Source organism: Mus musculus, chromosome X (assembly GCF_000001635.26).
Source record: "Mus musculus strain C57BL/6J chromosome X, GRCm38.p6 C57BL/6J".
NCBI classification, from domain to species: domain Eukaryota; kingdom Metazoa; phylum Chordata; class Mammalia; order Rodentia; family Muridae; genus Mus; species Mus musculus.
The window spans coordinates 93,767,212-93,795,060 of NC_000086.7; the positions used below are offsets into that span (position 1 = coordinate 93,767,212).

The 27,849-nt window shown below is 38.9% G+C and overlaps 1 protein-coding gene across 1 annotated transcript in view; it reads right to left on the reverse strand.

Moving 5' to 3' along the window:
* The window catches only part of Pdk3 (pyruvate dehydrogenase kinase, isoenzyme 3), a 67,535-nt gene that overhangs the window by 2,596 nt on the left and 37,090 nt on the right, over window positions 1–27,849 (reverse strand). The window contains exons 6-11 of the mRNA NM_145630.3: window positions 21,683–21,760; window positions 16,569–16,645; window positions 14,935–15,036; window positions 14,256–14,366; window positions 10,098–10,211; window positions 1,678–1,817 (exon numbers count right to left, since the gene is read on the reverse strand). Of these exons, the coding sequence (NP_663605.1) occupies window positions 1,678–1,817; window positions 10,098–10,211; window positions 14,256–14,366; window positions 14,935–15,036; window positions 16,569–16,645; window positions 21,683–21,760 (622 nt within the window). The remainder of the gene's footprint in view (window positions 1–1,677; window positions 1,818–10,097; window positions 10,212–14,255; window positions 14,367–14,934; window positions 15,037–16,568; window positions 16,646–21,682; window positions 21,761–27,849) is intronic.

Sequence of the window (27,849 nt, forward strand, 5' to 3'; positions counted from 1 at the left end):
TGGAACACAGAAAATCAAGTTCAAAAATAACTCCATCTAAAAGTGTGCCATCTTAAGCAACAAAAAGTACAGTGACTGCCATAATCAATATCATGAATGGATTTCACAGTGGGCAAAGATGACAAGGGGACATATTTACATGTGGTTTTTGTTTTGTCTTTTAAAAACACCTCCAGTGAAGGTCAGAAAACATCTATGGTAGAGAAAAGAGAACAATCTGGCTAGAAATGAGTCTTCCAGGGTATCAAAAGTAGAGATGTAAACGTATATCAAGTTATAGACTTAAGATTCATAGACATTCCTACTATATGTTATATACTTCAATAAAAAAGTGCTCAGTGAGTATAATGTGTAAAATAATAAAATACATTTAAATCTACAATGCTTAAAAACACAATGCAAGAAACTTGTGTCCTATCCTTTAAGGCAGAGGTTTTCAACCTGAGGATCACGGCCCCCAGGGGATTGAATGACCCTTTCACAGGGGTCACCTAGGACCATCAGAAAACACAGATATTTATGTTTCATAACAGTAGCAAAATAGTTATGAAGTATAAACAAAAATAACTTTACAGGCGGAGGTCACCAAGCGTGAGGGTCAGAGCATTAGGAAGCTTGAGAACGTCTGCAACAGGGACCAGACATCACCTAAATTATGGGCTATCCATACCATCACTAATAATTTCTGGTTCAAGCAGAAATCATGACTCTAAACATGTAATTCTGCAACAGTACTGATGGAGTGTTCCAGCAAAATAGCATTAAAAAGCTCCACTGAGAGCCTTTTTAACAACTTCTGATTTCTACCAAATATGGTAAGAAGGAATAAACTAAATGGTATTTCAGAAATGAACTAACATAAAACAGTGGAAGCTATTCTGTAAGCAGCAACTTTTCATTTTTAATATTTTACTGTGATAAACGATACATTATAGAGAGCCTACCATCAGCTACTTCTAAGTGAAAAGTTTGGTGACTTGGGCATATTCATACCATTGCACGAGCATCACCATTACCTATACCAAGACCTTTCTCATCACCACAAACAGAAAGTCTGTATTCATTAACAATTCCCTGCTCTGCCTCCCATGAAGCCATGGCATCCATCCGTCTATGTTCAGACTCTGAAATGGTCACTTTAGGTATCTTATAAAAGTGCAATGTAATCATTTGCTATCCAAGTATGGCCTGTTCCACATCAAATAAGACTTCAAGATCCATCTACATTGAAGCATGCATCAGAATCTCCTTTTTAAAGACTAAATAATATTTTGCTGTGTGAATTAACTACATTTTGATTAAATTTAGTTTCATTTTCCAGTTTTAACCCACAAAAATTCTCACCATATTTCTAAGACTGACAATAAACTGAAAACTTAATTGTTTTAAAACATTCACAATAGAATAAACCCTTATTTACTGTCAATCCCTCTGAAGTGCAAGGATTCCTAGGACCGAGGGAATTCCACTTACACGATTATTCTAGCTACCCAATTCTTGTTCTCCTTTTCAACATAAAAGTCCTTCTCCGAGCATTCTTTTTTCTAAGGATCACTTTGCTTTCCCAATGATGAAGCCACAGAGAATGCATGGTGTAAAATACTGTTCAATTGTCTGCCTGGTACTTTCTGGAGACAAATCAGATATTTTATAATGGAAATCGAAGTGGTTTCTTACTGTTTAGCCTTGTATTTTGATGCATCCCTTGGTTCACTGCTGGGATTGCTCCAGTCATCAGCTTCAGGAGTGGTCTTGTAATGGCGCCATGCAGACTTATTGAAAACTGGCAGCCTCTCAAAGGATTCACTTGAAAGGGCCTATTACAAAAAAAATACATACACCAAAGATCTAGGATACTATTTTTCTCACATGAAACTCACAGATTTTACCCCTTTAAAAACCAGTAACCATATCTTTACTTTTGAAATATTAACATTTATTTTATAGATTTACTTAGACTAACCAGGAAAAATATCCTGAACCCTTTGTAAATGAGTGAAATCATTTACTCACTCACTCACTCAGAATCAATACTGAAACAATATGACAGGAACACAATATATTGTAATTCACTTACTACTGCTTTGAGATACTCAATAGTGTTGACAGTGTGTGTTAAGATCAATCATTTTTGTTCAAGAGGCAATTGTTGCCCAAAAAGAGCCCAAGAAGAAATAGTCTTATTCACACTAGACTTATAAACATTTGCCATCAAGTGCCATTAAACATCACATCATTTATGGGCTGGGGATGTAGCTCAGTGGTAGTAGAGAGCATGCGTAGTACCATGCAGCAGGCTCTGGCCTTCATCTCCAGCACCACAGCAAGCAAACACAGCCCATCACTGAGATATACATCTAAATGACTAGTAAAGCTGTGATTTCATTTCCAGTAATCAACTATGCCTCAGGTAAAAAGAATGAGCCACTTCCACATGACTCAATGTGGAAAGTTCTGCAGGGTATATTCCAAACTTAGGAAACAAAACTGACCTGCTGAAATGTCTTTCGAATTAGATTTTAAATCTATTTTATAAGTGTAGAATAAACTCTATTACAGATTTTTCTATGTTGCTATGCTTTTGAGACAGGGTCTCACTATGTATCCCTGGCTGGCCTGGAACTTTCTATACAGAGCAGGCTAGCCTGCTTCTGTCTTCCACGTGTTGAGCACCCTTAAGGGTGTGTGCTGCCACACTCGGCTCCTCTATTAGATTTCTGCTTGTCTGGTTTGCCTTTGTGATACTGGGAATGGAACCTAAAGCCTTGTACATGTTAGGCACAATCTGTATGACGGAGCTACATCCCAAGCCCCTATAAATATAGAATCAACTTTAGGAGGATCCGTAAGAAACAAAACCCCAGTACCTCGTGAAGAGAAGGATAGCTTAGTGCCATAAGTGAAACATTGCATTTTCCCCTTTGAAGCTTTTAAATATCACTATGCTCTCTTAACTATTGAAATAGTAAGTATACCAAGATTCTAGAATTCAGAAATAGAAGTCTAACACTACCAACAAATGAGAAAAACTGAGTTTATACAGACCTTAGTTACTAGATAGACATTTTAAATGGCTATTAGTATGATTTTAAAAAATGAATGTACAATGTAATATGTTCCATTAAGGAACTTTTATCTATAATGTGTTTTTGCTGATTCCTCTCCCCTCCAGCTCTTCTCTTCCATCCCAACATCTGTCCCCTGCATCCCCTCCTTTCAACTCTAGTAGTTTCTGCTTTTATGTGCTATTCTCTTCTCTTCCTCCATCCTCCAAAGCCTTTCTTTTATCTTGTGGAACTCTTTATAGTTTTGTGACCTGTCTGGATGCTCATTGCCACATATGTACATATATACACAAATTAAAAGCCAAGGTCTGATTCTCCCCCCACCTTCAACAGACCTGAGGATCCTGGAGTCTGCAGATTAGCTTCCCTTCCCCCACCCATCTCTGTTGAGTCCTCGGAGACACCCAAGCTGCCCTGAACAGTCTATTACATCGAGTGGACCTCCATTCTCCCACCACCTCTCTGTATACCTTCACCATACCTGCAAATCCTGAACCACGCAGACCTGCTGATCTGGAACTACACAGCCCAAGGCTATCCATCAGAGGCCTGCCATACCAGGACTGCTGAGGATCACCCCCCTCCTAATACCTACTACAAGAACATCTAGGGACCAAAACCATCCAGATGGCTAAAGGTCCTAGAAAGAAAATAATCAACAAGAGTCAGGGCAATTTGATACCTCTGGAGCACAGCTATTGTACTACAGCAAGCCCTGGATATCCTAATGCAATGGAAACTCAAGAAAATGGCCTTAAATCCAATCTTATAAAGATGATAGAGGCCTTTAAAAAGAAAATGAATAAACCCCTTCAAGAAATACAGGAAAATACAATAAAAAGGTACAGGTTTTTAAAGAGGAAACAAGTCCCTTAAAGACATAAAGAAAAATAAAATTAAACAGGTAAAGGAAATAAATAAAACTGTGTAAGACCTGAAAGTAGAAATAGAAGCAATAAAAAAAAGCACAACAGAGGGAATTCTGGAGATGGAAAACCTAGGGAAGAGGACAGGAACTACAGACACAAGCACTGCCAACAGAAGATGGAAGCGAGAATCTCAGATGTAGAAGATACAATAGAAAAAATTGATACATAAGTCAAAGAAAATGTTAAAGATAAAAAATTCCTGACACAAAACACCCTGGAAATCTGGGCTACCATGAAAAGACCTAACCTCGAGACTATGCCGGGGTCTAGCAAACACAGAAGTGGATGATCACAGTCAGCTATTAGATGGGTCACACAGCCCCCAATGGAGGAGCTAGAGAAAGTATCCAAGGAGCTAAAGAGATCTGCAACCCTATAGGTGGAACAACATTATGAACTAACCAGTACCCCGGAGCTCTTAACTCTAGCTGCATATGTATCAAAAGATGGCCTAGTCGGCCATCACTGGAAAGAGAGGCCCATTGGACATGCAAACTTTATATGCCCCAGTACAGGGGAACGCCAGGGCCAAAAAGGGGGAGTGGGTGGGTAGGGGACTTTTGTAGTGTGTGTGGGGGCATGTGGGGGACTTTTGGGATACCATTAAAAATGTAAATGAAATAAATACCCAATTAAAAAAAAAGACCTAACCTAAGAATATTAGAAATAGAAGAAGGTTAAAAGTCCCAGCTCCAAGGCCCAGAAAATATTCTCAACAAAATCATAGAAGAAAATGTTTCCAACCTAAAGAAAGAGATATATCTAAACATACAAGAAGCTTACAGAACACCAATTAGACTGGACCAGAAAAGAAAATCCTCCCTGCACATAATAATCAAAACAGATTATTATATTTTCTATAGAACAAAGAAAGAATATTAAAAGCTGCAAGGGGAAAAGGCCAGGTAACATACGAAGGTAGAACTATCAGAATTATACCTGATTTTTCCAACAGAGACTCTAAAAGCTAGAAAGGCCTGGTCAGTTATCTTGAAACCTCTTTAAAACACACACACACACACAAACACAGGTCCCAACCTAAGACTACTGTACCCAGCAAAATACTTAATCACCATAGATTATGGAGAAAAAAATATTTCAAGACAAATCCAAATTCAAACAATATTTATCCACAAATCCAGCCTCACAGAAAATACAAGAAGGAAAACTCCAACACAAGGAGGTTAACTATATGCAAGAAAACACAGGAAATAAGTAATTACATACCAGCAAAAACAAGGGAAGCATACATGTCACACACACACACACACACACACACACACACACACACACACACACACTACAAACACCACACCAACATCAAAATAACAGGAAATAACAACCTGTGGTCATTAATATCTCTCAACATCAATGGAGTCAATTCCCCAATAAAAAAGCACAGGCTATCAGAATGGATGAAAAAACAGTATCCATCTTTCTGCTGCATACAAGAAATATAATGATAGACATTACCTCTGAGTAAAGGGATGGGAAAAAGTTTTCCAAGCAAACAAGCTGGAGTAGCCATTCTAATATCTAACAAAATATTTTCAACCAAAATTAATCAAAAGAGACAGGGAAGGACATTTCACAAAGGAAAAATTCACCAAGATGACAACTTAATCCTGTCCCAAACACAAGGGCACCCACATTTATAAAAGAAATGTTGCTAGAGCTTAAATCACACATTGAGCCCCACACATTAATAGTGGCGGACTTCAACACCCTACTCTCACCAACTGACAGGTCATCTGGACAAAAACTAAACCGAGAAATAATGAAACTAACAGACATTATGAATCAAAGGGACCTAACAGACATCTATAGAATATTTCATCCCCCCCAAAAAGAATACACCTTCTTCTCAGCATCTCCTGCATCCTTCTCCAAAACTGACCATACAGTCAGTCACAAAGCAAGTCTCAACAGATCCAAGAAAATTGAAATAATGCCTTGTATCTTATCAGACCACCATAAATTAAAGCTAAAGCTAGACTTCAAAACCTCTAGAAACACCAGAAAACCTACACACTCATGAAAATGGAACAACTTTCTACTCAATAAAGAAATTAGACTTTCTAGAATTTAATGAAAATGAAGGTACAACATACCCCAATTTATGGGACACAATGAAAGCAGTGCTAAGAGGAAAGTTCAAAGCATTAAGTGCCTCCATATACAAATTAGAAAGTTCTCATGCCAGAAATTTAAAAGCATACCTGAAAGCTCTAGAAAAAAAAAAAAAGAGGCAAGCACACCAAAGAGGAGTAGAAGACAGGAAATAATCAAAATCAGTGCTAAAATCAATTGGTTAGAAACAAAGAAAACAATACAAAGAATCAATGAAACCAAGAGCTGGTTCTTAGAGACAATCAACAAGATAGATAAACCCTTAGCCAAACTAAACAAAAGGCAGAGAGATAGTATCCAAATAAACAAAATCAGAAATGAAAAGGGAGACATAACAACAGACTTTGAGGAAACTCAAAGAACCCCACTAGGTCTTACTTCAAAAGCCTCTACTCCACAAAATTTGAAAATGGACAATTTTCTAGACAGGTACCATTTAACTAAGTTAAGTCAAAATCAGGTAAGCATTTTAAACAGCCATAGGCCCCCTAAAGAAATGAAAGCATTAAAAGTCTCCCACCAAAAAAAAAAACAAAAAACAAAAAAACCAAAAAACCAAAAAAACAAAAAAAACCCAGGGCTAGATGGTTTTAGTGTCCAATTCTACCAGACTTTCAAAGAAGAGCCAATATTCCTCAAACTATTCTACAAAATAGAAACAGAAGGAACACTGCCAAGCTCATTCTATGAGGCCACAGTCACCCTAATACCTAAACCACACAAAGATTAAGACTGAAAGAGAACTTTAGATCAAATTTCCCTTACGAACACAGATACACAAGCTTGTTTTTTTTTTTTTTTCCAGGAAAGAAAAGTTTATTTTGAATATTCCTAAATACTTTGAATATTCCTAAATACTTCTGTATTTGGGGACTTTTTTTTTTTTTCCATTTTTTATTAGGTATTTAGCTCATTTACATTTCCAATGCTATACCAAAAGTCCCCCTTACCCACCCACCCCCACTCCCCTACCCACCCACTCCCCCCCTTTGGCCCTGGCGTTCCCCTGTACCGGGGCACACAAAGTCTGCGTGTCCAATGGGCCTCTCTTTCCAGTGATGGCCGACTAGGCCATCTTTTGATACATATGCAGCTAGAGTCAAGAGCTCAGGGGTACTGGTTAGTTCATAATGTTGTTCCACCTATAGGGTTGAAGATCCCTTTAGCTCCTTGGGTACTTTCTCTAGCTCCTCCATTGGGAGCCCTGTGATCCATCCATTAGCTGACTGTGAGCATCCACTTCTGTGTTTGCTAGGCCCCGGCATAGTCTCACAAGAGACAGCTACATCTGGGTCCTTTCGATAAAATCTTGCTAGTATATGCAATGGTGTCAGCGTTTGGATGCTGATTATGGGGTGGATCCCTGGATATGGCAGTCTCTACATGGTCCATCCTTTCATCTCAGCTCCAAACTTTGTTTCTGTAACTCCTTCCATGGGTGTTTTGTTCCCACTTCATAACTCTAACCAAACAAGTGAAAGATCTGTATGACAAGAACAAGTAAGAAAGAAATTGAAGAAGATACCAGAAGATGGAAAGATCTCCCATGCTCATGGATAGGTAGAATTAATGTAGCAAAAATAGCAATCTTACCAAAAGCAATCTACAGATTCAATGCAATCCCTATCAAAATTCCAACACTACATCTTATAGGTCTTGAAAGAGCAATTCTCAACTTGATATGGAAAAAACAAAAAAACCCAGGATAGCCAAAACATTCCTGAATAATAAAAGAACTTTGGGAGGAATCACCATCCCTGATTTCAAGCTGTACTACAAAGCAATAATGATAAAAACTGCATGGTATTGGTACAGAAACAGACACTTTGACCAATGGAATCGAAGACCCAGAAATAAGTCTACATACTTGGACACATGATTTTTGATAAAGAAGCCAAAACCATACAATGGAAAAAAGAAAACATCTTCAACAAATGGTGCTGGTCTAACAGCATGTCTACACATAGAAGAATGCAACTTGATCCACAGTCATCACCCTGAACAAAACTCAAGTCCAAGTGGATCAAGGACTTCAACATAAAATGGATACACTAAATCTCATAGAGAAAGTGAGGAATAGCCTTGAACTCAGTGGTTTGGGAGAAAATTTCAAAAACAGAATACCAACGGCTCAGGCTCTAAGATCAACAATTGATAAATAGAACCCTATGAAACTGTATAAAGTTTCTGTAAGGTAAAGGACACTGTCAATAGGACAAAACAGCAGTCTACAGATTGGTGAAGGATCTTCACCAACCCTACATCTGACAGAGGGCTAATATCCAAAGTATATAATGAACGTAAGAAGTTAGACTCCAATAAAGAAAGAATTCTCAACAGAGGAATCTGAAATGACTGAGAAGCACTTAAAGAAATGCCCAGAGTCCTTAGTTATCAGGAAAATGCAAATCAAAACAACCTTGAGATTTCATTTTACAGCAGTCAGAATGGCTAAGATAAAAAGCTCAAGAGATAGCACGTGCTGGTGAGGACGAGGATGCAGAGCAAGGGGAACATTGCTTTATTGCTGGTGGAAGTACAAACTTGTACAACCACTTTGGAAATCAATTTGGTGGTTTCTCAGAAGATTAGGAATAGTTCTACCTCAAGACCCAGCTATACCACTCCTGGGCATATACCCAAAAGATGCCCCACTATACCACAGGGACACTTGTTCAACTATGTTCATAGTAGTTTTATTCATAATAGCCAGAAACTGGAAACAACCCAGATGTCCCTCAACTGAAGAATGGATACAGAAAATGAGGTACACCTACAAAATGGGATACTATTCAGCTACTAAAAACAAAGGCATCATGAATTTTTCAGGCAAATGGATGGAACTTGAGAGGAACCTGAGTGAGGTAACCCAGACCCAAAAGCACCAGCATGGTATATACTCACTTATATGTGGATATTAGCCATAAAATACAGGATACCCATAGTCACACTCCACAGACCCAAAGAACTTTAAAAAAGAAGGAAGGCCTATGTGAGGAAGCTTGAATTCACTTAGGAGGAGGAATGAAATAGTCATAAGAGGCAGATGGAGGAAGGGAACTGCATGGGAGAGAGGCTGGGGAGGGATCAGGATCAGGTGTGGGGAGGGACAGGAGAGATGGCCTGATGGCCATGAGAATGAATGGAAATCTGCAACTGATGGTTGGGGGTTAGGGGACATACAGAGTAAGTGCCAGAGATTTTGGATAAGGGAAGCTCCCCCAAATCAATGAGGGTAACCTTACCTGAGATTCCTAGCAGTGGGGTATGGAACCTAAAGAGGCCACCTCCTGTAGCCAGGCAGGAACCTCAGTGAGGGATTGAGATACCACTCACCCACAAAACTTTTGAGTGGGATGTAAAGTACAATTTTAAAAAAGCTAAGATCTTCATGAGAGCAAGCATTTGGTATTTGTCTGAGTCTGGTTTACCTCACTTATTTCAAGATCTATAGATAATTTTATATAAGCATATTATTATTGCTGACTTCTTACCACTTGAGAAATTAAAGCAAAAGACGAGAAGGCTTCAGATTATTGGTATCTGCCTACTTTTAAACTATTTACTATGTATCCATTGTTCTGCTTACATGTATGCCTTCATACCAGGAGAGGGTATTGGATCCCATTACAGATGGTTGTGAGCCACCATGTAGTTGCTGGGAATTGAACTCAGGACCTGTGGAAGAGCAGCCAATGCTCTTAACCTCCGAGCCATCTCTCCAGCAACTAGGTTTTTCAATGGACATATAATTTTGAAAAACTACATCTATGGTTGTAAAAATTTAAGTTCATATTTCCATGCTACATGATTTGTTATGTCTGGTCATAAAATCAGGGTGAGACATACCATGGCTTCATAATTCTGATGTCTAGGTAAGAGATTGATACAGTATTCTTCTTGACTAGTTATGGGCACTTCCAGATTTATAAAGTCAAGAGGCCTTTATACTAACAGAAACAAAACACAGTACCTTCAAATAAATGACTGCATCGGTACCCACTCCTTCCATGGAATACAGTTTTAGATCTCCCTGAAAATATCTGGCATACAGACGAGAAATTGGCAAGCCATAACCAAATCCAGCCTATTAAGAAAAGAAAATGAATAAAATGAGACCAGTACAAAGCTTCATAGGGGACCACTTACAGAAGATTAAAATGAATCCCTGATTTGGATTTAAATCAAATGAATTAGTAACTCAATCTCTTTAATGCTGCATCTATAATCTATAACCGAAATTCCCTAGTTAAAAAAAAAAAGCCAATAACAACAACAACAAAAAGCAAAAAACACTTGTCAAGTTTGGGTTAAAAATGTCATTTTTTATTTTTATTTTTTAGCATTTTAAAGTAAAATTTTAGCTATGTATGAGCATAAAATCAGGGTATCTTTTTTTGAGACAGGGTTTCATGTAACTAGGCTGACCTTGAACTAACTCGTTATGATCTAAGATTGACCTTGAGCTCCTGATCTTCTTGCCTTTACCTCCTAAGTACTGGGATTATAAGCATAGAACCACCATGCCTGGTTTACGCAGTAGTGGGGTTTAGAGTCAAGAGCTTAATGCATACCAGGCAAGGATTCCACCAACTGAACAATACCCTGAGCTCCAAGTGTTACTTTTCAAGTGTACGTATTACATCTGTCGATAAGTAGCTCTCGTCCCTTACAAAGAGACCATTATGGAAGCTTACACTGGCCATAATGCAGAGAGCAACTGGCCATTGGGTGCCTGGCCTCAGTTGACAAACCTGTAACTCAATTCCTATACTTAAGGATCAGGGAGCATCTTGGAAAGGTGGGTAGATGGACTGCTGAGAGATCAGGGTGTCTGCTGCAAGACAGTGTCTTCCTTCCATCCATCCATCCTTCCTTCCTTCCTTCCTTCCTTCCTTCCTTCCTTCCTTCCTTCCTTCCTTCCTTCCTTTCTAGGATACAAGATGGGAAGTAGAGGGAGAGGGAATAGGAAGGAGATCTGTGAGGAGCAATGGCGAGTGAAAATTATCAAAATAGGGGCTGGTGAGATGGCTCAGTGGGTAAGAGCACCCGACTGCTCTTCCAAAGGTCCAGAGTTCAAGTCCCAGCAACCACACGGTGGCTCACAAACATCTGTAACGAGATCTGACTCCTTCTTCTGGAGTGTCTGAAGACAGCTACAGTGTACTTACATATAATAAATAAATATATCTTTTTTAAAAAAAGAAAATGATCGAAATACAGAGTAAGTATGTTGTATCAAGTTTTCAAAGACTAAAAATAGTATACTAAAAAGCAAACATCCATCAAGAGGAATTTGATCTGATGACAACACAAAACCACATTCACTTTCAAGTTTCATTATCAGATTTCCCTCGTGACTAAAGTAAGAATTAATAGCAAAAGAATTGAAATTTTTTTGTGGGACAGGGTCTCTCTGTGTAGTCTTGGCTGGCCTCAAACTCACAGAGATTTGCCTGCCTCTGCCTCCCGAGTGCTGGGATTAAAGGCGTGCGCCAGGCAAGAGTTGAGATTTACCAATAAGATTAAAGCACTGAAAATACTTCTTAGGTCCTTCCTAAGGATCTAGAAAAGCTACAGTATGGTGATACAGTGAATGGGTATTTTTAGAAAAAATTGAATTTTCAAACTGTCAGCCAATATACATTTTTAAACAAAAGGTCACAGACAAGAATAAAGATGATGATATAATAGAAATGCCATATCTATGCAGTATCTACCATACAGTCAAACTTAGTAGGATGGTTCAATTTGCTGACAAATCTGAGGTCAATATCTGGGGTCCACATAAAGGCAGAAGTGATGATCGACCCCACAGAGTTGTCTTCTGACCTTCTAAAGCATGAGCTGACAGGCATAATAGATACTCCCAAAAAATGAAATTCAGATCTATGGAGATGAGGTTGTGCCATGCGATAAGTCGTTTCCTACTGTGTAAAACAGTGACTTTCAGGCTGTACCTCATCATGGAAAAGTATCATTTGTCTCTACTGCACAGATGTATAGGCTGGGTGGATGGATGGCTCCTCACCTTACAGTGCACACAGACATCATGTGTCCAGTATCATAAATAGGACATAGGCTAGTAACATTTCTAATGTAAAAAGGTACCACCTATAAACTTATCTAGGTAAACTGGGAACATATAACTACATGAGTATAGTAAGATCATTTCAAGTGCTGGGGGTGTAGCTTGGTGGGTAGAGTGCCAGCTGACCACACTAAAGGTCATCAATTCGATTCCCCAACATCTCCTAAACTGAGGAGGCACACAGCTCTGTTCTTCAAGCAGGAAGATCAAGAGTTCAGGGTCACTGTAGCTTCGGCCAGCTATCAGCCCACCTGGATGACATCAGACGATGTCTCGAAACCACCACCACAGACTAGATCTTGTGCTGGTGAGACGGTGGAGTGGATCAAAGTACTTGCTGGCAACCCTGACAATCTGAATTCAGTCCTTGGACCAACAAACAGGTAAAGGGACAGAATTCAACTTCATAAAAATGCATGCACACAGACTAACTCATTCCTTCTCTCATACAAATAGTTACAATTGTTTAAATCTGTCATATCAGCTAGAAAGGTGGCTTAGCAGTTAAGGGCACTTGTTGCTCTTGCAGAAGACCCAGGCTCCGTTCCCAGCACCCATGTGGTTACAACCATGTGTAACTCCTGTTCTAGAGGATCCAATGTCCCCTTCTGATCTCTGCTGGTACTAGGCATACAATGGTGCACAAACATACATACATACATACATACATACATACATGCAAAATACTTACACACATAAAAGTTTAAAATTTGTTCAACTAAAAATATATGAAGGAAGGCCCAGATTCATAAAACCCTAAGCGATTTGCAAAGGAAACTGTTTCTAGAACTGCACAGCTGTGTACCTACTTAAAAGTTGAGGATAGTATATTAAGTGGGAGCGATGTGGATGGAAGCATTTCTTCCAAAGCAGCTATAATAGTATACCAGAAAGCTCACAGACTGCTCTACCATTCATTTGCTTTGACCCTTTCTCCCTCATGGGAAGGTGGATAAATACCAGTCTCCTGGAGTCCTCTGTTTCACAAAGAAAACCATGGCATAAAGAGCTACCCTCAGGATGCTCTTTTAAAAAGACGTGCAATAGACAATCCATATTCTTTTTAAACAACTGAGGAAGATGCAAAATTTGTACCAGACCCCGGTCAGGGTAATACTATTTCAAATTGATCTTTTATGAATTTTCTTGAATCCTGTATAAATGACTTCCTCAGTCTTCCACATGCTGAGTTAACAAACTCTGCCTCAAATAACAATGTAAAGTGTTTGATTTTATTCATACAAATAAAATATAATCTTATGTGCTTATCAGTCAGGTAGGACTTTAAAATGAAACTTAATTTATACCCTGAGCCATTTTGCAGACTGATAGATACATTGCTGTGTTTAATAACAAAGGGTTCAATTGTTGTTTGTCAATTAGAAACACTCAGCAGGGGAAGAAAGTGTGGCCCTCCCAGGAAGAAATGCTGCCATGGTAACCAGAGGCTATGCTCACTGCCTGAATTAAGGCTCAAGGTTATTTCTAGAGTGCTACAGAGAGACCTCTGAAAATACATACATCACTACATATTTTGTGCTTACATTATTCAATGTGAAAATTCCAATGACTTTATAATTAAATATTTTAATTATATGAACAAATTGGACAGTGGTGACCCAAAAGCTGTGGGTGACTTGGGCCTCCAAGGGAGGGCAGCACTAAAATCTCTCCTACTAAGCGGAAGCCATACGTTCCCACGGGCCCTTTGCTCAGCCATGGGTAATGTCCAGCTCTCTGAGGGCAGTGCAGAGTGTAAGTGGCTCTCCAGCAGCAGTCTTACCACAGAGAAAAGCTTTTTCCCACTGTATTTGGGAGGGAAACACTCAGCTTGGAGTGTTTCTTGGATAAATTAGAAAAGCACTCTCAGTCCAAAGACCTCACAGACTAAATAGCTAAGGCAGAAAGGTGCCTCTGCTCCCAAACCCGCTGGAAACATCCTCAGTTTTAGGCAAGGCTAGTACAACCACCTGAGGAGATGGGCAGCTCCCTACGCCTATATTAAAGACCATTTCTTCTGCAGCAGTTTGCCATGCTTACCAAGGGCGCCGCTCTTGTAGGCTCCAGGCTGGGACGAGGAGCAGTTGAGTACATGTAGTTAAAAAGACGGTCTATTTTTCGAAGTGGGACTCCACCACCTAGGTCACTTATCTGCAGTGCACAACATGTTAAAAATAAAAGGGGAATCAATTTGTGCTTAAGAAGGAGGTAACAAGAGCTCATTAAATAAAGTACACGCTAGGAAGGCTCTAAAATGAGCAAGGGCTTTGAACTCCCACTGAAAAGTGGTTCCTCTGGGGCCAGTGTAAACAAAGGGGACAGAGTAGTGCAGCAAAATTTGACAGGCTTGGGACCGAGGTCCTGCTAATGAACATACAATGAAGTAACTTAAGCCAAAAATCCAGCACAATATAGTCATGTTTCTATAAATGAGAGGGACACACTCTGAGAAATGTACCATTAGGTAGTGTCATTGTGCAAATACCATAGAAGGTGCTTATACAGAACAAGATGACTACAATGTCACTAGACAATAGCATCTTATGGGACCACCACTATATATGTGGTCAGTTCATTGCTGAGGAAGCACTAAAACATGGCTTTACTTACAAATAACAAACACACTCAAGAACTGCCAGGTCCCTTGCCTTCCCTCTCATAGTATTAAATACATACTATTCAATCAACTGATAAAGTCAAAATGCAAACAAAAGATTACCTTAATGGACAAGTCTTCTTTACCCAGAGTAACGAGAGTTTTAACAGCTGGGTAGCCTTCTTTTTTATCTTCATGTAGTTCAACTGTTGCCCTCATTGAGTTCTAAAACAATAAGTTCTTTCTGAAAAACCATGCTGCTGACTTGCAAAGTACAATTATATTAAAGGTACTGATTATTCTTGGTGCTGGAGGTAGAACCTAGAGCCACACACATGCTAAGCATGTACTCTACCACTGAGCTACACCCTCAGCCCCGAAAACCACGATTTCAAAAACGAAACAAGCACAAGATTACTTTTATATGATAATTACTTTGCATAGCTACTATTAATAAGATTTATGTGGATTTTTTTTTCTCCACTGAGCTTGGCTATCCACGGATTCCTGTCAAGGACATATTTTCCCTGAGCTTCTCTTTTGCATTGAATTGTAGCCCCATTCCACATGTTAAACAGTTTTGTTTCCTTTGCGGGGGGTGGGGTGGGGGTGAGGAGACTTAGGGATTTTTTTTTTTTTTGTGGGAATGAGAGTTGTTGGGACAGGGTCTCACTAAGAAGACTGGGCTGGCCTTGAATTCATTGGGATACATCTGTTTTTATCTGCCCACTGGTGGGGTTAAAGGCATGTGCCATCATGCCTGGTGGCTTTAGGGTTTTAAAAGTATTCATCTCAACCCAGAAAGAATGTTTTTATTAAATGTAATGTGGCTACAGAAGCTGGTTTGTGCATTTTAAATGCTATTTATCACTTGCATTTATAAGGCACCTATCCTCTAATATGCAGGCAGAAAAACTGAAGGGATTCATACTTCTCATAAAAATTAATCTCTGGAATGAAAAAAGGATAATATCCATCAAAAAGGAGTTCTGCAAAGTTCCAACTGACAAAGAGAACGCTCACAACTGCATGCCCATCCTAGTGTTAGAGCAGGAGCATTCGTGTTCTTGGGAAGAAACCAGCACAACTGCTTCTTTAGGTATTCAATTTAGTGTTTTATACATTAAAGTGATGAAATGTTAGCTCAAATACCCTGTACTCATAACACTGCTACTGTAAATATAACTGGCAACTGGATAACAAAAGCAACAGCTTAGGCCATAGAGAGTCTGAAAAAGATTTGGTTTTCTTTCCTTTTACATCCAGACTCCACATTTTCCCTCCCCTGCCTCTATCAGGTCTTCTGAAATGATTCAAATTATAAAACGGCTACAGGATCTCCCAGGACGGGAAGCACTAATGCATGAGCACAGCTAACGCTCCGGAATCATAGCCACACAGCAGCAGGTTTTTATTTTGGTCTGGCAATCACCAATAAAACTCTGTTAGGCTTGAAAATCTAAAAAGCATCTCTAACCTCCTAACTGAAAGAAAAACAGTACAGATTTGATGTGAAGTCACCAAAGTATAATTAAGTTTTGAAATCAATATGTACTAATATTCACAAAACTATAGTGTACACAGCAATTTTTCATCTCACAGTGTACAGATTATAAAGCCCACAGGATATCAGAAATAGACTTCTTAAAATGGTTATGCAAAATCTTTTTCTTATGCTAATCTAATGAATCCATTATGCCCAGAATCAAAGCCATTTAAAATGAAGACTTCTTCCCATGTTTTAAAATTCCACTTACCTTGAACAGCTCAAATAGCATGTGAAACAGATGTGACGGCACATAAACTACCTGAATGGGTTTGTTTGGCGCTTTGGCTGAAAACAGAGACAAAACCATCAATGAATAAGGACCTAAAGTAGGAGAAAGTAAAAAATGATGCTTCTATTCTATTTTCCAAGCACATCAAACAAATATCCATAAACGACAAATAATACAGATTCCCACACTGAATGCCATAACTGAGCAAAGCTTCCGGATCACGCAAAACCGCAGTGACTAACTCCACCTCCTTTGCTGCAGCTCAATGACCCTGAGAAACCAGCCAACCTCTTTCAAACTTTGTCGAGCAAAACTGGACGAGGATCACCTGTGCCATGGTATTCTGAGCATCACACGAGGACATACAAAGATCACTTGGAACTTTTCAAATCAGAAGTACAGATCTGCTATCAACAGAGCAGAGCCAAATGAAAGGGGTAGTAAGTTTGGACTTAAAAGCACCATGGTTTGAATTCAACTATTCACTGAAACATTCATGTTAAAGGCTCAACTAGCTGCCAGATGATAAGCTTCAGGGAAATGTAGCAAGCAAGAAGGCTCTGATAGGATGAGAAATGGTAGAAAATATCAGGCAGGGCCTGGTTGGAGTCAGTTCTTAGAGCATGTCCTTGAAGAAGCTATCTCGTCCCTGGCATGTTCTTTGTTCTTTCCTGGCTACTGTGAGGGAAGCAGCTTCATCTGCCACATTCTCCTGCTGCCATGATAGTTTGCCTTGCCTCAAGTCCAAAGCAATGGAACCAAGAGACATGGATTGACACCTTTCAAATTGTGAGCCTAAACCAACCCTTATTACAGAGACAAAAAGTAATTAAAATGTACTATATTATTATAAACAGAGCATGGTATAGACTAGACTACGAGGTTCACGAACTTTTCTACTACAATGAAATCCTTGAGCATCTATAGTATTCTCCTTGAACCAGGGATCTTCTAAGGAACCTAATGCAAAGCACTAAGGGCAGTATGTGGGAGAGAGATGCTCAGCATGAAAAGTCCTCCTCCTTCCTCATGACATGCAAGCAGGTAAGACACTAAAACAAACTTTCTCAATTAGAACAGATAGCTTAGAACTCAGTATTTCCTCTAATAAAGTCATTAATAATACCAATTAGAGGTAAGAATCATTGGTTCTAAGTAATTTATTATGAGCCTCTCTAGTCACCATGTAATTGTATCCTTATGTAATATGTACTGATCTTAGAGTAGGTGCTATCAGTTACAGATGAGTAAACAAGCCTTGGAAAGCTGGTGTGACCGTGGTAACAAAAGGGATGCTGAAATTGGACACACAGTGCTGTTGGTTTACATCTCATGTGTCATCCAAGGCCATATGTTAAAGACTTGGCTGCTAGTCTGTGGTACAAATAGGAGGTGCTAGAACCATTCCGAGGTAAAGCCTAGTGTGACGAAGACATCAAAGGCATGTCTCCAAAATCAATGTCGGTTGACTCTAGTACTTCCTCCCTTTCTTGCTTCCTGGCATCCATGAAGTAAACAACTTTAGCCCATCATATACTCCCTGCCATAATGCTGCAGCCTGCCATGGGCCCTACAGGCATGTACAACAGTTTGGCACCTACAAAATTGAGAACCATAGAACCATACAATTTGACTTGATACACACACACACACACACACACACACACAAGGGGGGGGGAGAGGAGGGAGGGACCCTAACTGTTTTAAGTATTTAAGTAGTTTATGGTTTTGTACTGAGCTACACACATGGTGCTCTAGATTGTGGGTCAGACTCACATTTGTAACAATAGAGCCAAACTATCATGGATGGAAACCTCTAAAACCATGTATTAAAATAAATCTCTCCTCTTTGTTGCTGTTTTTCGAGACAAGGTTTCTCTGTATAGCCCTGGCTGTCCTAGAACTCACTTTGTAGACCAGGCTGGCCTCGAACTCAGAAATCCGCCTGCCTCTGTCTCCCGAATGCTGGGATCAAAGGCGTGCGCCACCACACCCGGCTTTTCTTTTTTCTTTTTTAAATCTGTCCTCTTTTAGGGTGTTATCTCAGCTATTTTATCATGCTAACTGACTGTACCTAATACAACTGCCCTAAGAACATTTTTACCAGGTAGGGGGATCAGACCTAGAACTTCATGTACCTTAAAAAAGTACTCTACCAAGGAGTTACGCTTTAAGGTCCCAAGGCCTTTGATAAATTATTTGTAATATTTATTGATGTGTTTAAATGGTTGAAAATCTTCTAAAAACAGAAAGCCAAAGTCCTTTTACCTCCCCTCTCTGCCCTCTTCATTTCTGCTGTCGTCTTTTAAAGGCTAGTTACATTCTGTTCTATAAACTTGACCATTTTATTTGTTCCCTAGAGGCTCTGTTAAGAAAGTTAAAAATCAGTAATGTTGGTATTATTCTATGTAGTACCAATCACTATAGAACAGCCACAAAAGTAGTATTTCCTTCCCTGGGAGTCAATCCATGTGTTGCTTGGAGGAAATACTTTCAGCCTTACAGTGGAATGGATTCTGTCTATATTCTTCCAATTGCTCATCATCACCCCTTCTAGAATGTATCACAAACAGTTTGGAGGTTTGTATTGGAAACATCCTCGAAAACTCATGTATTTGGACACTTGGTGACACTATTTAGGAAGGCTATGGGATATTTAAGAGGTGACACTTTGCTGGAGGAAGTATTTTATTTCCTGCTTGCTTTCATCCTTCTTTCTCCTATCTCTTTCCTATGTGGTAATGAGAATGTGACTAGCCAGCTTCCTTCTCTTACTGCCATGACATGCCTTCCCCACCACGAAGGACACTACTCTTCTGGAACTATAAGACAAAGTGAACTCTTTCCTTCTTAAATTGCTTTTGGTCATGGTATCTTATGATGACACAAAGGTAATCACTGCACAGTGTATGTCTTTCTTATGTGCTATGCATTTTTCCTACTGGGTCGAATCACTCTCCTCTTGGGTAGCCTTACTGTATCACCAAATCTTCTAGCTTCTTTTGCACGGTATGCATACTATTCTTTAGGAATCTTTAAATTAGATTCAGTTGCTTTTTAAAACATGCTACATGGCCATCTCTGGGCTTGTAGACTGTTGCATATATTTCTTACATCTATATTATACAGCCCATTGACCTAGTTATATAACCTCCCTTACAGAAGTGCGCATGGGAAGACAATCCTGATAACCCTGTCTCAGTTGAGGGTTTGGATAGACACAGAAATGGAGTTGAATGTGACAGTGTTCCTTTCCCTTTGGATATTGCCTAGAGGGAGAAGGCTGACTTGGAGTGTTTTAAAATCAAGACTCCACCGGCTTTAGAATAAGCCTTTAGTAAGGAAGATGACAACCAGAGAGACCTTCAAATGCTAAAATGAAGGTTTCACTTCAGAGTAATGTTATTCACTATCGCATCGGGTAAGTTGTTCTCGGATAACACACTTATGTGACTGTTGGTAGCGGAGCCTAGACAGTGTAAAGCTACTCCCTGCCATCTCTGCAGGCTTCCCTTAGACCAGCTTTCAGCAAACTAATGCCAATCTTTTGGCTTCTTTCCTGTTCTAGTTGTTTGTACCACTCAGCTCTGCTCCCACGGTCCCTCTCTCGTGGATCACTGGAGAAATGGCTGCCATGTCTGCAGCAGCTTACTCCTTTTTGCTCAGTCCTGGCCTGGTGTATCACTCAGCATACCTCTATCTGGCTGTATTCTTCCACACGTTGGCACTAATGGGTTGCCATGGACTCACTGTCTATGTCCTTCTCAAGTCAGACCTTAAAACTTAATTTCTAAAATGATGGCACTTGGAGGTGGGCCCTTTGGAGTTCATTAGTTCATGAGTGTGGAACCTTATGAATGGGATTAGCACTCTTATAAAAGACACCCCAACCCCAGAGAGCTCCTTGGCCCTTTCCTACAATGTAAAGGCACACCAAGAAGTCATCTGTAAGTCAGAAAATAGGCCCTCAGCAGACACCAAATCTGTTAGCACCATGATCTTGTACTTCTCAGCTTCCAGACTCATGGGAAACAAATGTCTGTTATTTAATCCACCCAGTCTCTGATGGTTCTGTTTTACCAGCCTGAAGGGACTAATACAGTGGTCCACTTATAAGAGTCCTTGGCTCCCTTTGCTCGTTTTATGGGATTCTTTTATTGTGGTTGTAATGGGGCCTGAGAAGCAAGCTGAGGGCTTAGTTTATCTTGTGGCAAACAGCATCATTAGTTATATAAACAGCCTCAGAATTCAATTCAACCTTTTCAGTCCAAATTTCAAGGAAATGAAAAACATTTTACAGTTTGTTTTCTTCTCTTAAGTTTAAACAACATTCTCTAGGAGTCATCGAAAGGCTTGCTCAATTATGTGTACTTTTCTTTGGGAATATTACAGTTGACATTTCTTTTCTTCCTTTTAGAACCATGTAAAATGTGTTTGGCTATGATTCCTCCCTTCTCCTGGGCCTAGTGGCTATAGTGGATGATTAATAGAGGCTTGTTGGCTTTCTAAAATAAGATGAGCAGAATATGAATATTCCCTAATAGTACATTTCTAAAAGTCAATGAAAAAAAAAATGGTCTGGGTTTTTTTATGCTTGAGACTCACGAAATAATAAAATCTATTTTGCACAGTCATTGCCTGAAACACCATTAGTTGAAGCAGCACTTAATAAATGTCAACAGAATTCTATACAGACATAAGGAATTTTACTTTCAGATAGCTTTCCTGTAAGAACGAAAAATAGAAACTGGAGGCTAAGCAGAAAAAAAACCTCACATATAAAAGGAAAGGTGGCAACACAAGATTAACCCCCAATTGGGTGAGAGGAAAAGGCTACTAATGAGCACAGGGTACACTGCACAGTCCTTTTCAAAAGGGACTCATTACATCCCCTGTTGACTAAGTGGATACGAGCCATTTTGAAACAACATAAAGATGGCAAGGCAGCCAGCCCTATTTTAGGACTTCTTGGACAGACAGCTTGGATATTAGCATTTAAGTCCCCTTTGTACTTAACATTAAAATACTTTTTCTTGCTATGGCTACACTGCCCTGACCCAGCCTGATCTCATCTAAATTGCTTTGTCTTTTACCATTGAATTCTTCAACTTCTAGCTCTGGAGCTACCAGGTAATACTGTTCACAAAGCATCTTGGCTGTTTCATATGCATCTGTTAAGAAAGAAAAATTTAATTGTTGCATTAATGACAGATATAAACATGTGGGTATATACATAGAAATAAAGAATTTCTCTAAAGGGACTTCAAATGAATCAAATACCATCTTTTAAAACAATCTCTTGATTTCAATACTTACTATGACTAAAATATTTCTCTTTTCTATGTTTTAACAACTACATCCATATCATAATCATAGACTAGTAACAATAAAGTTAGGTTTATGCTAAGTACACAACTGTTTAACTTCTAAGTACCGCTAAAAGATATTCTTCATGCAAATTTATAAACCCAGGACTGTACTTTTAAGCACCACAGAATCTGAGTAAATTGTAGCAAGACAATTCTTTCTATAATTTAAAATATTGACAACTGTTAGGCCTGGAGAGATAGCTCAGCAGTTTTGAGCACTTTGTGCTCTTGTGGAGGACCTAGGTTCAATTTCCAGCATCCAATGGTGGCTCATAGCCACCCATAACTCAAGTTCCAGGAGACCTGATGCCCTCTATGGCTTCTATAGGCACCAGGCGTGTACATGGTATACATATATACATGGAGGCAAAATATTCATATACATAAAATATAAGTTAAAAAGTGCCAAAAGTTATGATCTTCCCTTTACTAGCAAATGAAACCCCAATAATAAATTTAGTAATCAGGTTTTCATGAGGTACAGAATTTACATTATTTGAACCACTCATTGTCTTTAAAATGTCTGTTAAGTTGTTTAAGAATAACAGCTTAGAGCTGATATAAAGTTTAAGGTGCAAGAGTGTGATAAAAATGTTCATTGTGATAAGGGGTGTACAACCTCAGACAGTACTAAATATGACTGAATTGCATGCTTACTATAAATGGGTGACCTGTAAAAGAATATCACTGCAGAAGTCCCACACTATTGGCAGCTATTCCTCTCTGCTCTACCGTGCCCTGCCCTTGGTGACCACCCTTCTACTTCATCTGATGATCATTCTGGACAGATCAAATGAAGTGAATCCTGTAATATGTGGCGTTTCATGACTTGTTTCTTTCCCTCAGCATAGTATTTGCGATGGCTATTTCTGTCCATTTGACATATCTAGGGTCACCCAGAAAAGGAGTCTCAATGAGGGACACTGGTCTATACACATACCTGGGGGGATTATTTTGATTATATTAACTGAGGTGGGAATATCTGCCTAATTTGAGTTTCACCATTCCCTAGGAAGGGAATTCTAAAGTAAGTGGAGAAAGCAAGGCAAACACGAGCATGCATGCATTACTTCATTATTCTTTTGCATTGGTTGCAGATGTCATGTGACTAATTCTATCAACCTCCTTCCACTACATTTCCCTGCCATGATGGAATGTAACCTGGAATTGAGAGCCAAATAAACCCCTTCTCCCCTAAGTTGCTCTTGTTGGGGCACTTTATTGTAGCAATAGGAAAAGAAACTAAGACAGTGTTTTCAAGGGTCATCTATGTTGTAACATGAACCAGTAGTCATTCCAGAGATTTAAAGTTCCTAGTACATACTTTTGCTTCTCATGTACTTAGGAATACGAAAGCACTGAACTATAAGGTAACTCCATGTAAGCACTTGAGAGCTGCCCAACTGTTTACCAGAACAAGACTTTTCAGTTTCACCTTTGCAATTTCAAATTACTTTATCATATTTCATGGGCACATCTGCAATGTTCTCAGCACCATATCAGCTTCATGGAGATGGTCAACACTGCGCATAGAGAATGTATTCACTTAAGATTCAACAGGTGACAGAAGGAAAGATAGAAAGGGAGAGAAATAAGCTCCAGAGAATTTCAATGTTAAAATTTGACAGTAAACACCGTAAAATAATACAAAGGTAAGAACAGGGTATGTTCAGACTCTTAAGTTCACTTATCATGCATTGCTACCAAATCAGAATTTCATATTCTAATCATATAATATTATCTGTCCACACATTTAAAAAAATCACATCTAGTTAAACTAGAGACACCAGACACAGAGACATCAGACTAATTCTGACAAGATACAACAAATATAGAAAACAAAAAGCAAATAGCAGTAAGAACAGAAAATAACTCTTAAAAAATTAGAAGTGTGAAAACAGACATTAAAGTGGGGTTGAATTTTCACACTGAAAAAAGAATTTTAAACTACACTAAATTTGCAAATTTTCTCTAGGACATAATAAACCTCATTAATTGTATATAAAATACTTGTTTTGAGAGGGAGAAAGAGAGAGAGAGAGAGAGAGAGAGAGAGAGAGAGAGAGAGAGAGACACGGACGGGCCAGGTCTTTTTGCTTTGGCTAGTCTACCAAACAATGCTACATCTCCACCTAGTGACGTGATAGCACAAAAGCTGACCATGAACTTTTAAGACCCCAAATACTGAAATTTATAATGCTTCATTATCTATATACAAAGTCTATATACCACAACTCTTCCAAATATATAATAATGTTTAAATATTGAACTTCTTTTACTATAAAATAGAGACAGAAACTAAACTTAATAAATATTCTAATTATCCATGGCATTAGCTTTGCCATTACTATGAGCATAGTAACGTTGAAAACATGCTAGGCAAATACAGTGTGTGGAGGACAGCCAACTTCAAACTTAGTATGGCTCTAAAGACCATATATGAAAGAAATACTTTTAGTTTCATTATACTATGTAGTGGATCAATGCTTAATTAAGAATTATCTCATTTTTCCTGAAAATCTCAAGACATTGCAATGTAGACTCACATACATTGGCCCACCAACAGATGTTGGAAGTATTACTAATAAAAATTTATTACTATGCACAAATTCTAAGAGGATACTAAAATGCTTTGGATAAAATACATATATAATAAGCATCTGACTAAGGGATTGGGTCTATAGCTCTGGAGTAGAGTTCTTGCTTAGCATATAAAAAGCCCTGGTTCAACCCCAAACACTATAAAAGCAAAAAATAAAGCATTTGCTAAATGGAACAATCCTCTGCCCAATGATAAAGTTTTTACTATTCACTCAATTATGCTACCAAGTAGGCCTGATGTGGTGACATATGCCTTTAATCTCGGAACTCAGGGTTAGAAGGCAGAAGCAGGTGGAGCGCCCTAAGTTTGGGGCCAGCCTGGTCTACATAGTGAGTTCCAGACTAACCATGTAATTATGGAGAGGATCTAAAGTAACTTAACGTAAACTACAATCACTTCAAAATTCCCAACAACCATACTACAGCTACTGGTCTGGACGCTTCCTTTACACCTAGAATTTTGATAAGCTTACCTTATAGTAAGTTCTCTAATAAAAAACTTTCTATTTTATTTTATTTTTTTTTAAAGATTTATTTATTGATTATATGTAAGTACACTGTAGCTGTCTTAGGACACTCCAGAAGAGGGAGTCAGATCTCGTTACGGATGGTTGTGAGCCACCATGTGGTTGCTGGGATTTGAACTCCGGACCTTCGGAAGAGCAGTCGGGTGCTCTTACCCACTGAGCCATCTCACCAGCCCAAAACTTTCTATTTTAAAACTAGAAATTTTTTTGAAAAGCTATTGCCAAACTAGTTTTACCTGTACTATATTTCAGTTAGATTTATGGCTAATCTTGAAAAGAAAACATGGAAAATTGTTATTCTTATTGCCAGTAAACATAAGTGATAGTCATTGCATTAAGAACAGTTGCAATGGTAATGGAGTGTTTTCAGGAGATCCATCCATGCATCCATGGCGTAGTTTTCAGAAATATCGCATAGGGAAAGTTAACAGATTACAGGGTTATTTGATTAGACTTCTCTAGTCCAGATCTACCAAATTAGTCTCCCAGATTTTATGTGAACTCACTCGTTCACAGGCATATGGAGCTAGAATTGGAGTGCTGACATTTTTTCATTCTTTTCCGAAAAGAGTGATCCAAAAGAATAGATTATTTATTTACAGGCATAAAGAAATAGAGTTTTGAAATAAACATGTCAAAGACAATAACTTTAAGTCTGACAGAATAAAGAAAAATCTTAGAAACTCAAGTTTAAAATTCCTATCAGAACAAAGTACTCACAAATAGCCATAAAAGATTACAAAGTCATAAAATAACATTTTTATTTATATCTTATGTGTGGTGTGTGTGTGCGGGTGCAAACACACATGCCTCAGTACAAAGGAAAGTCTGGGGACAATCTCAAGGGTCAGTCCTTGCCTTCTACCTTGTTTGAGACAGATGCTTTACACAGGTTCTGGGAACATGAACTTAGGGCCTTCATACTTGCATGGCAAGCACTTTTATAAACTGTGCAATCTCTCCAGCTCTGATGTTTTATTTATTATTTTATTTTATGTGAATGGCTATTTTGCATGTATGTCTAGTGTACTGTGGGCATGCTGTGATGCAGTACCCACAGAGGCCAGAAGAGGGCATCAGATCCCCTGAAACTTGCTTTACAAATGGTTGCTAGCATGTGGGTGCTAGGAGTTGTACCCAGCAGGGCCTCTGGAAGAGCACTCAGTGCTTTAAACTGCTGAGCTATCTCTCCAGCCTCCCAGACTCAAGATTCTTTTCTTTTTTTTTTTTAAAACAAAAACAATACCACACCATTATTTTCATGTGTAATAATATAAGGTAAGCAAAACAACATAAGCAGGCATTTTCAAACTTCCTTGCCAAAGCAAAGTCACCTAAAACGGCCAACTTCTTAACTGATGCTCCTTTAGAATTCCTGGCACCCCACATAGCAGCTCGTCACTATCTGTAACTCCAGTTCCAGGAGATCGAATAACCTCTTCCGGCCTCTGTGGGCACCAGGCACTCATGTGATGCACAGAAATGTATAATATACCCACACACAGAAAAGAACAATAATTTACGAATGTAAAATGAATTTTGTTCTGTATGCTCCCATGTGAGCTGAGAGTGGTGGAACACAGCTGGAATACCGGCTCTTAGAAAGTGAAGTAAAGGGGATCAGGAATTGAAGATTATCCTAGGCTATACCAAGTTTGAGGCGATCCTGGGCTACATGAGATCCTTTCTTGAAAAACCTGAACAAAAACCAAAGTAAACACAATTTGGCTCTCCTACTGCATATGCACCTCCTCCCTGAGCCACACCTCAACTGGAACCCACTTTGTAAGTATCCTAAGATGAGGCTGATGCGTTACATATACCTCACCGGCTGCACTGTTTGGAGCCTGGCCACCTATGGTGAATGTTCACAATAGACCACACTGACCCCTGTGCTCCCTTAGAAAGAAATTTCCAGAACCAATATGGTACTTTTTAGAAATTCTTTAAGTTACAAAGAAATATAAAGCAATATATGTTATTAGCTTTCCTACCCAAAATCCATTCCAAAGCAGTAGATTCTCCAATGTCATAAACCAAGCTGCAGAAGTGCAGGCAAAACATCTAACATAATGAATCCCCAGGCAACCCAGACTATTAAAACTTGTAGTCACGGGTAAAACCAAGATGAACTGAGGCAAGAAAACCTACTTTTTGGAAACTCAAGATAGGTTATTTGGAATGACCATAAGTCAAAAGGGCACTGAGAAGTATCATAATGTAAGAAGGCATAGAGTGCTTGGCATTGTCTTAAGTGGGTTCAGTCAAGTTAACCAGAGCATTAAAAAAAAAAAAAAGGCAAGCAGAGAGGTCATAACTTGACAACTCCAGATACCTAAGAAAATAGCCTGGTATTTTGTTTCCCAATTCCAGTATCTATAGCACTGACTGTAAAGTGTTTCATGTCCTGACCTACTCAGTTATTTTAATAAACCTATTTCTGGAGCTAGAATGAGTCTGTTACTTGCAATCTAAGGAGGTCACATTGAGAGCATAGGATATTATTTCTAATCCAAAATAATACCATACACTCAGGAGGTCATTTGTATGCTATCATACTAAGCAATAATAACATATAAAAGTGACATAGAAAACTTAGCAAGACTGCAAAAGTTAACTTTTGTACCATAGGAAAGCTATAAGTTTGTATCTTTAAAATACTCTCATTACAGGATTGTCCATTTGATTGTCTTGTTTCTAACATAGAAAGGAGGAAGAAGGGACAGTACAGAATGTCCCTCCCAAAGGACAACAGGAGTTGCC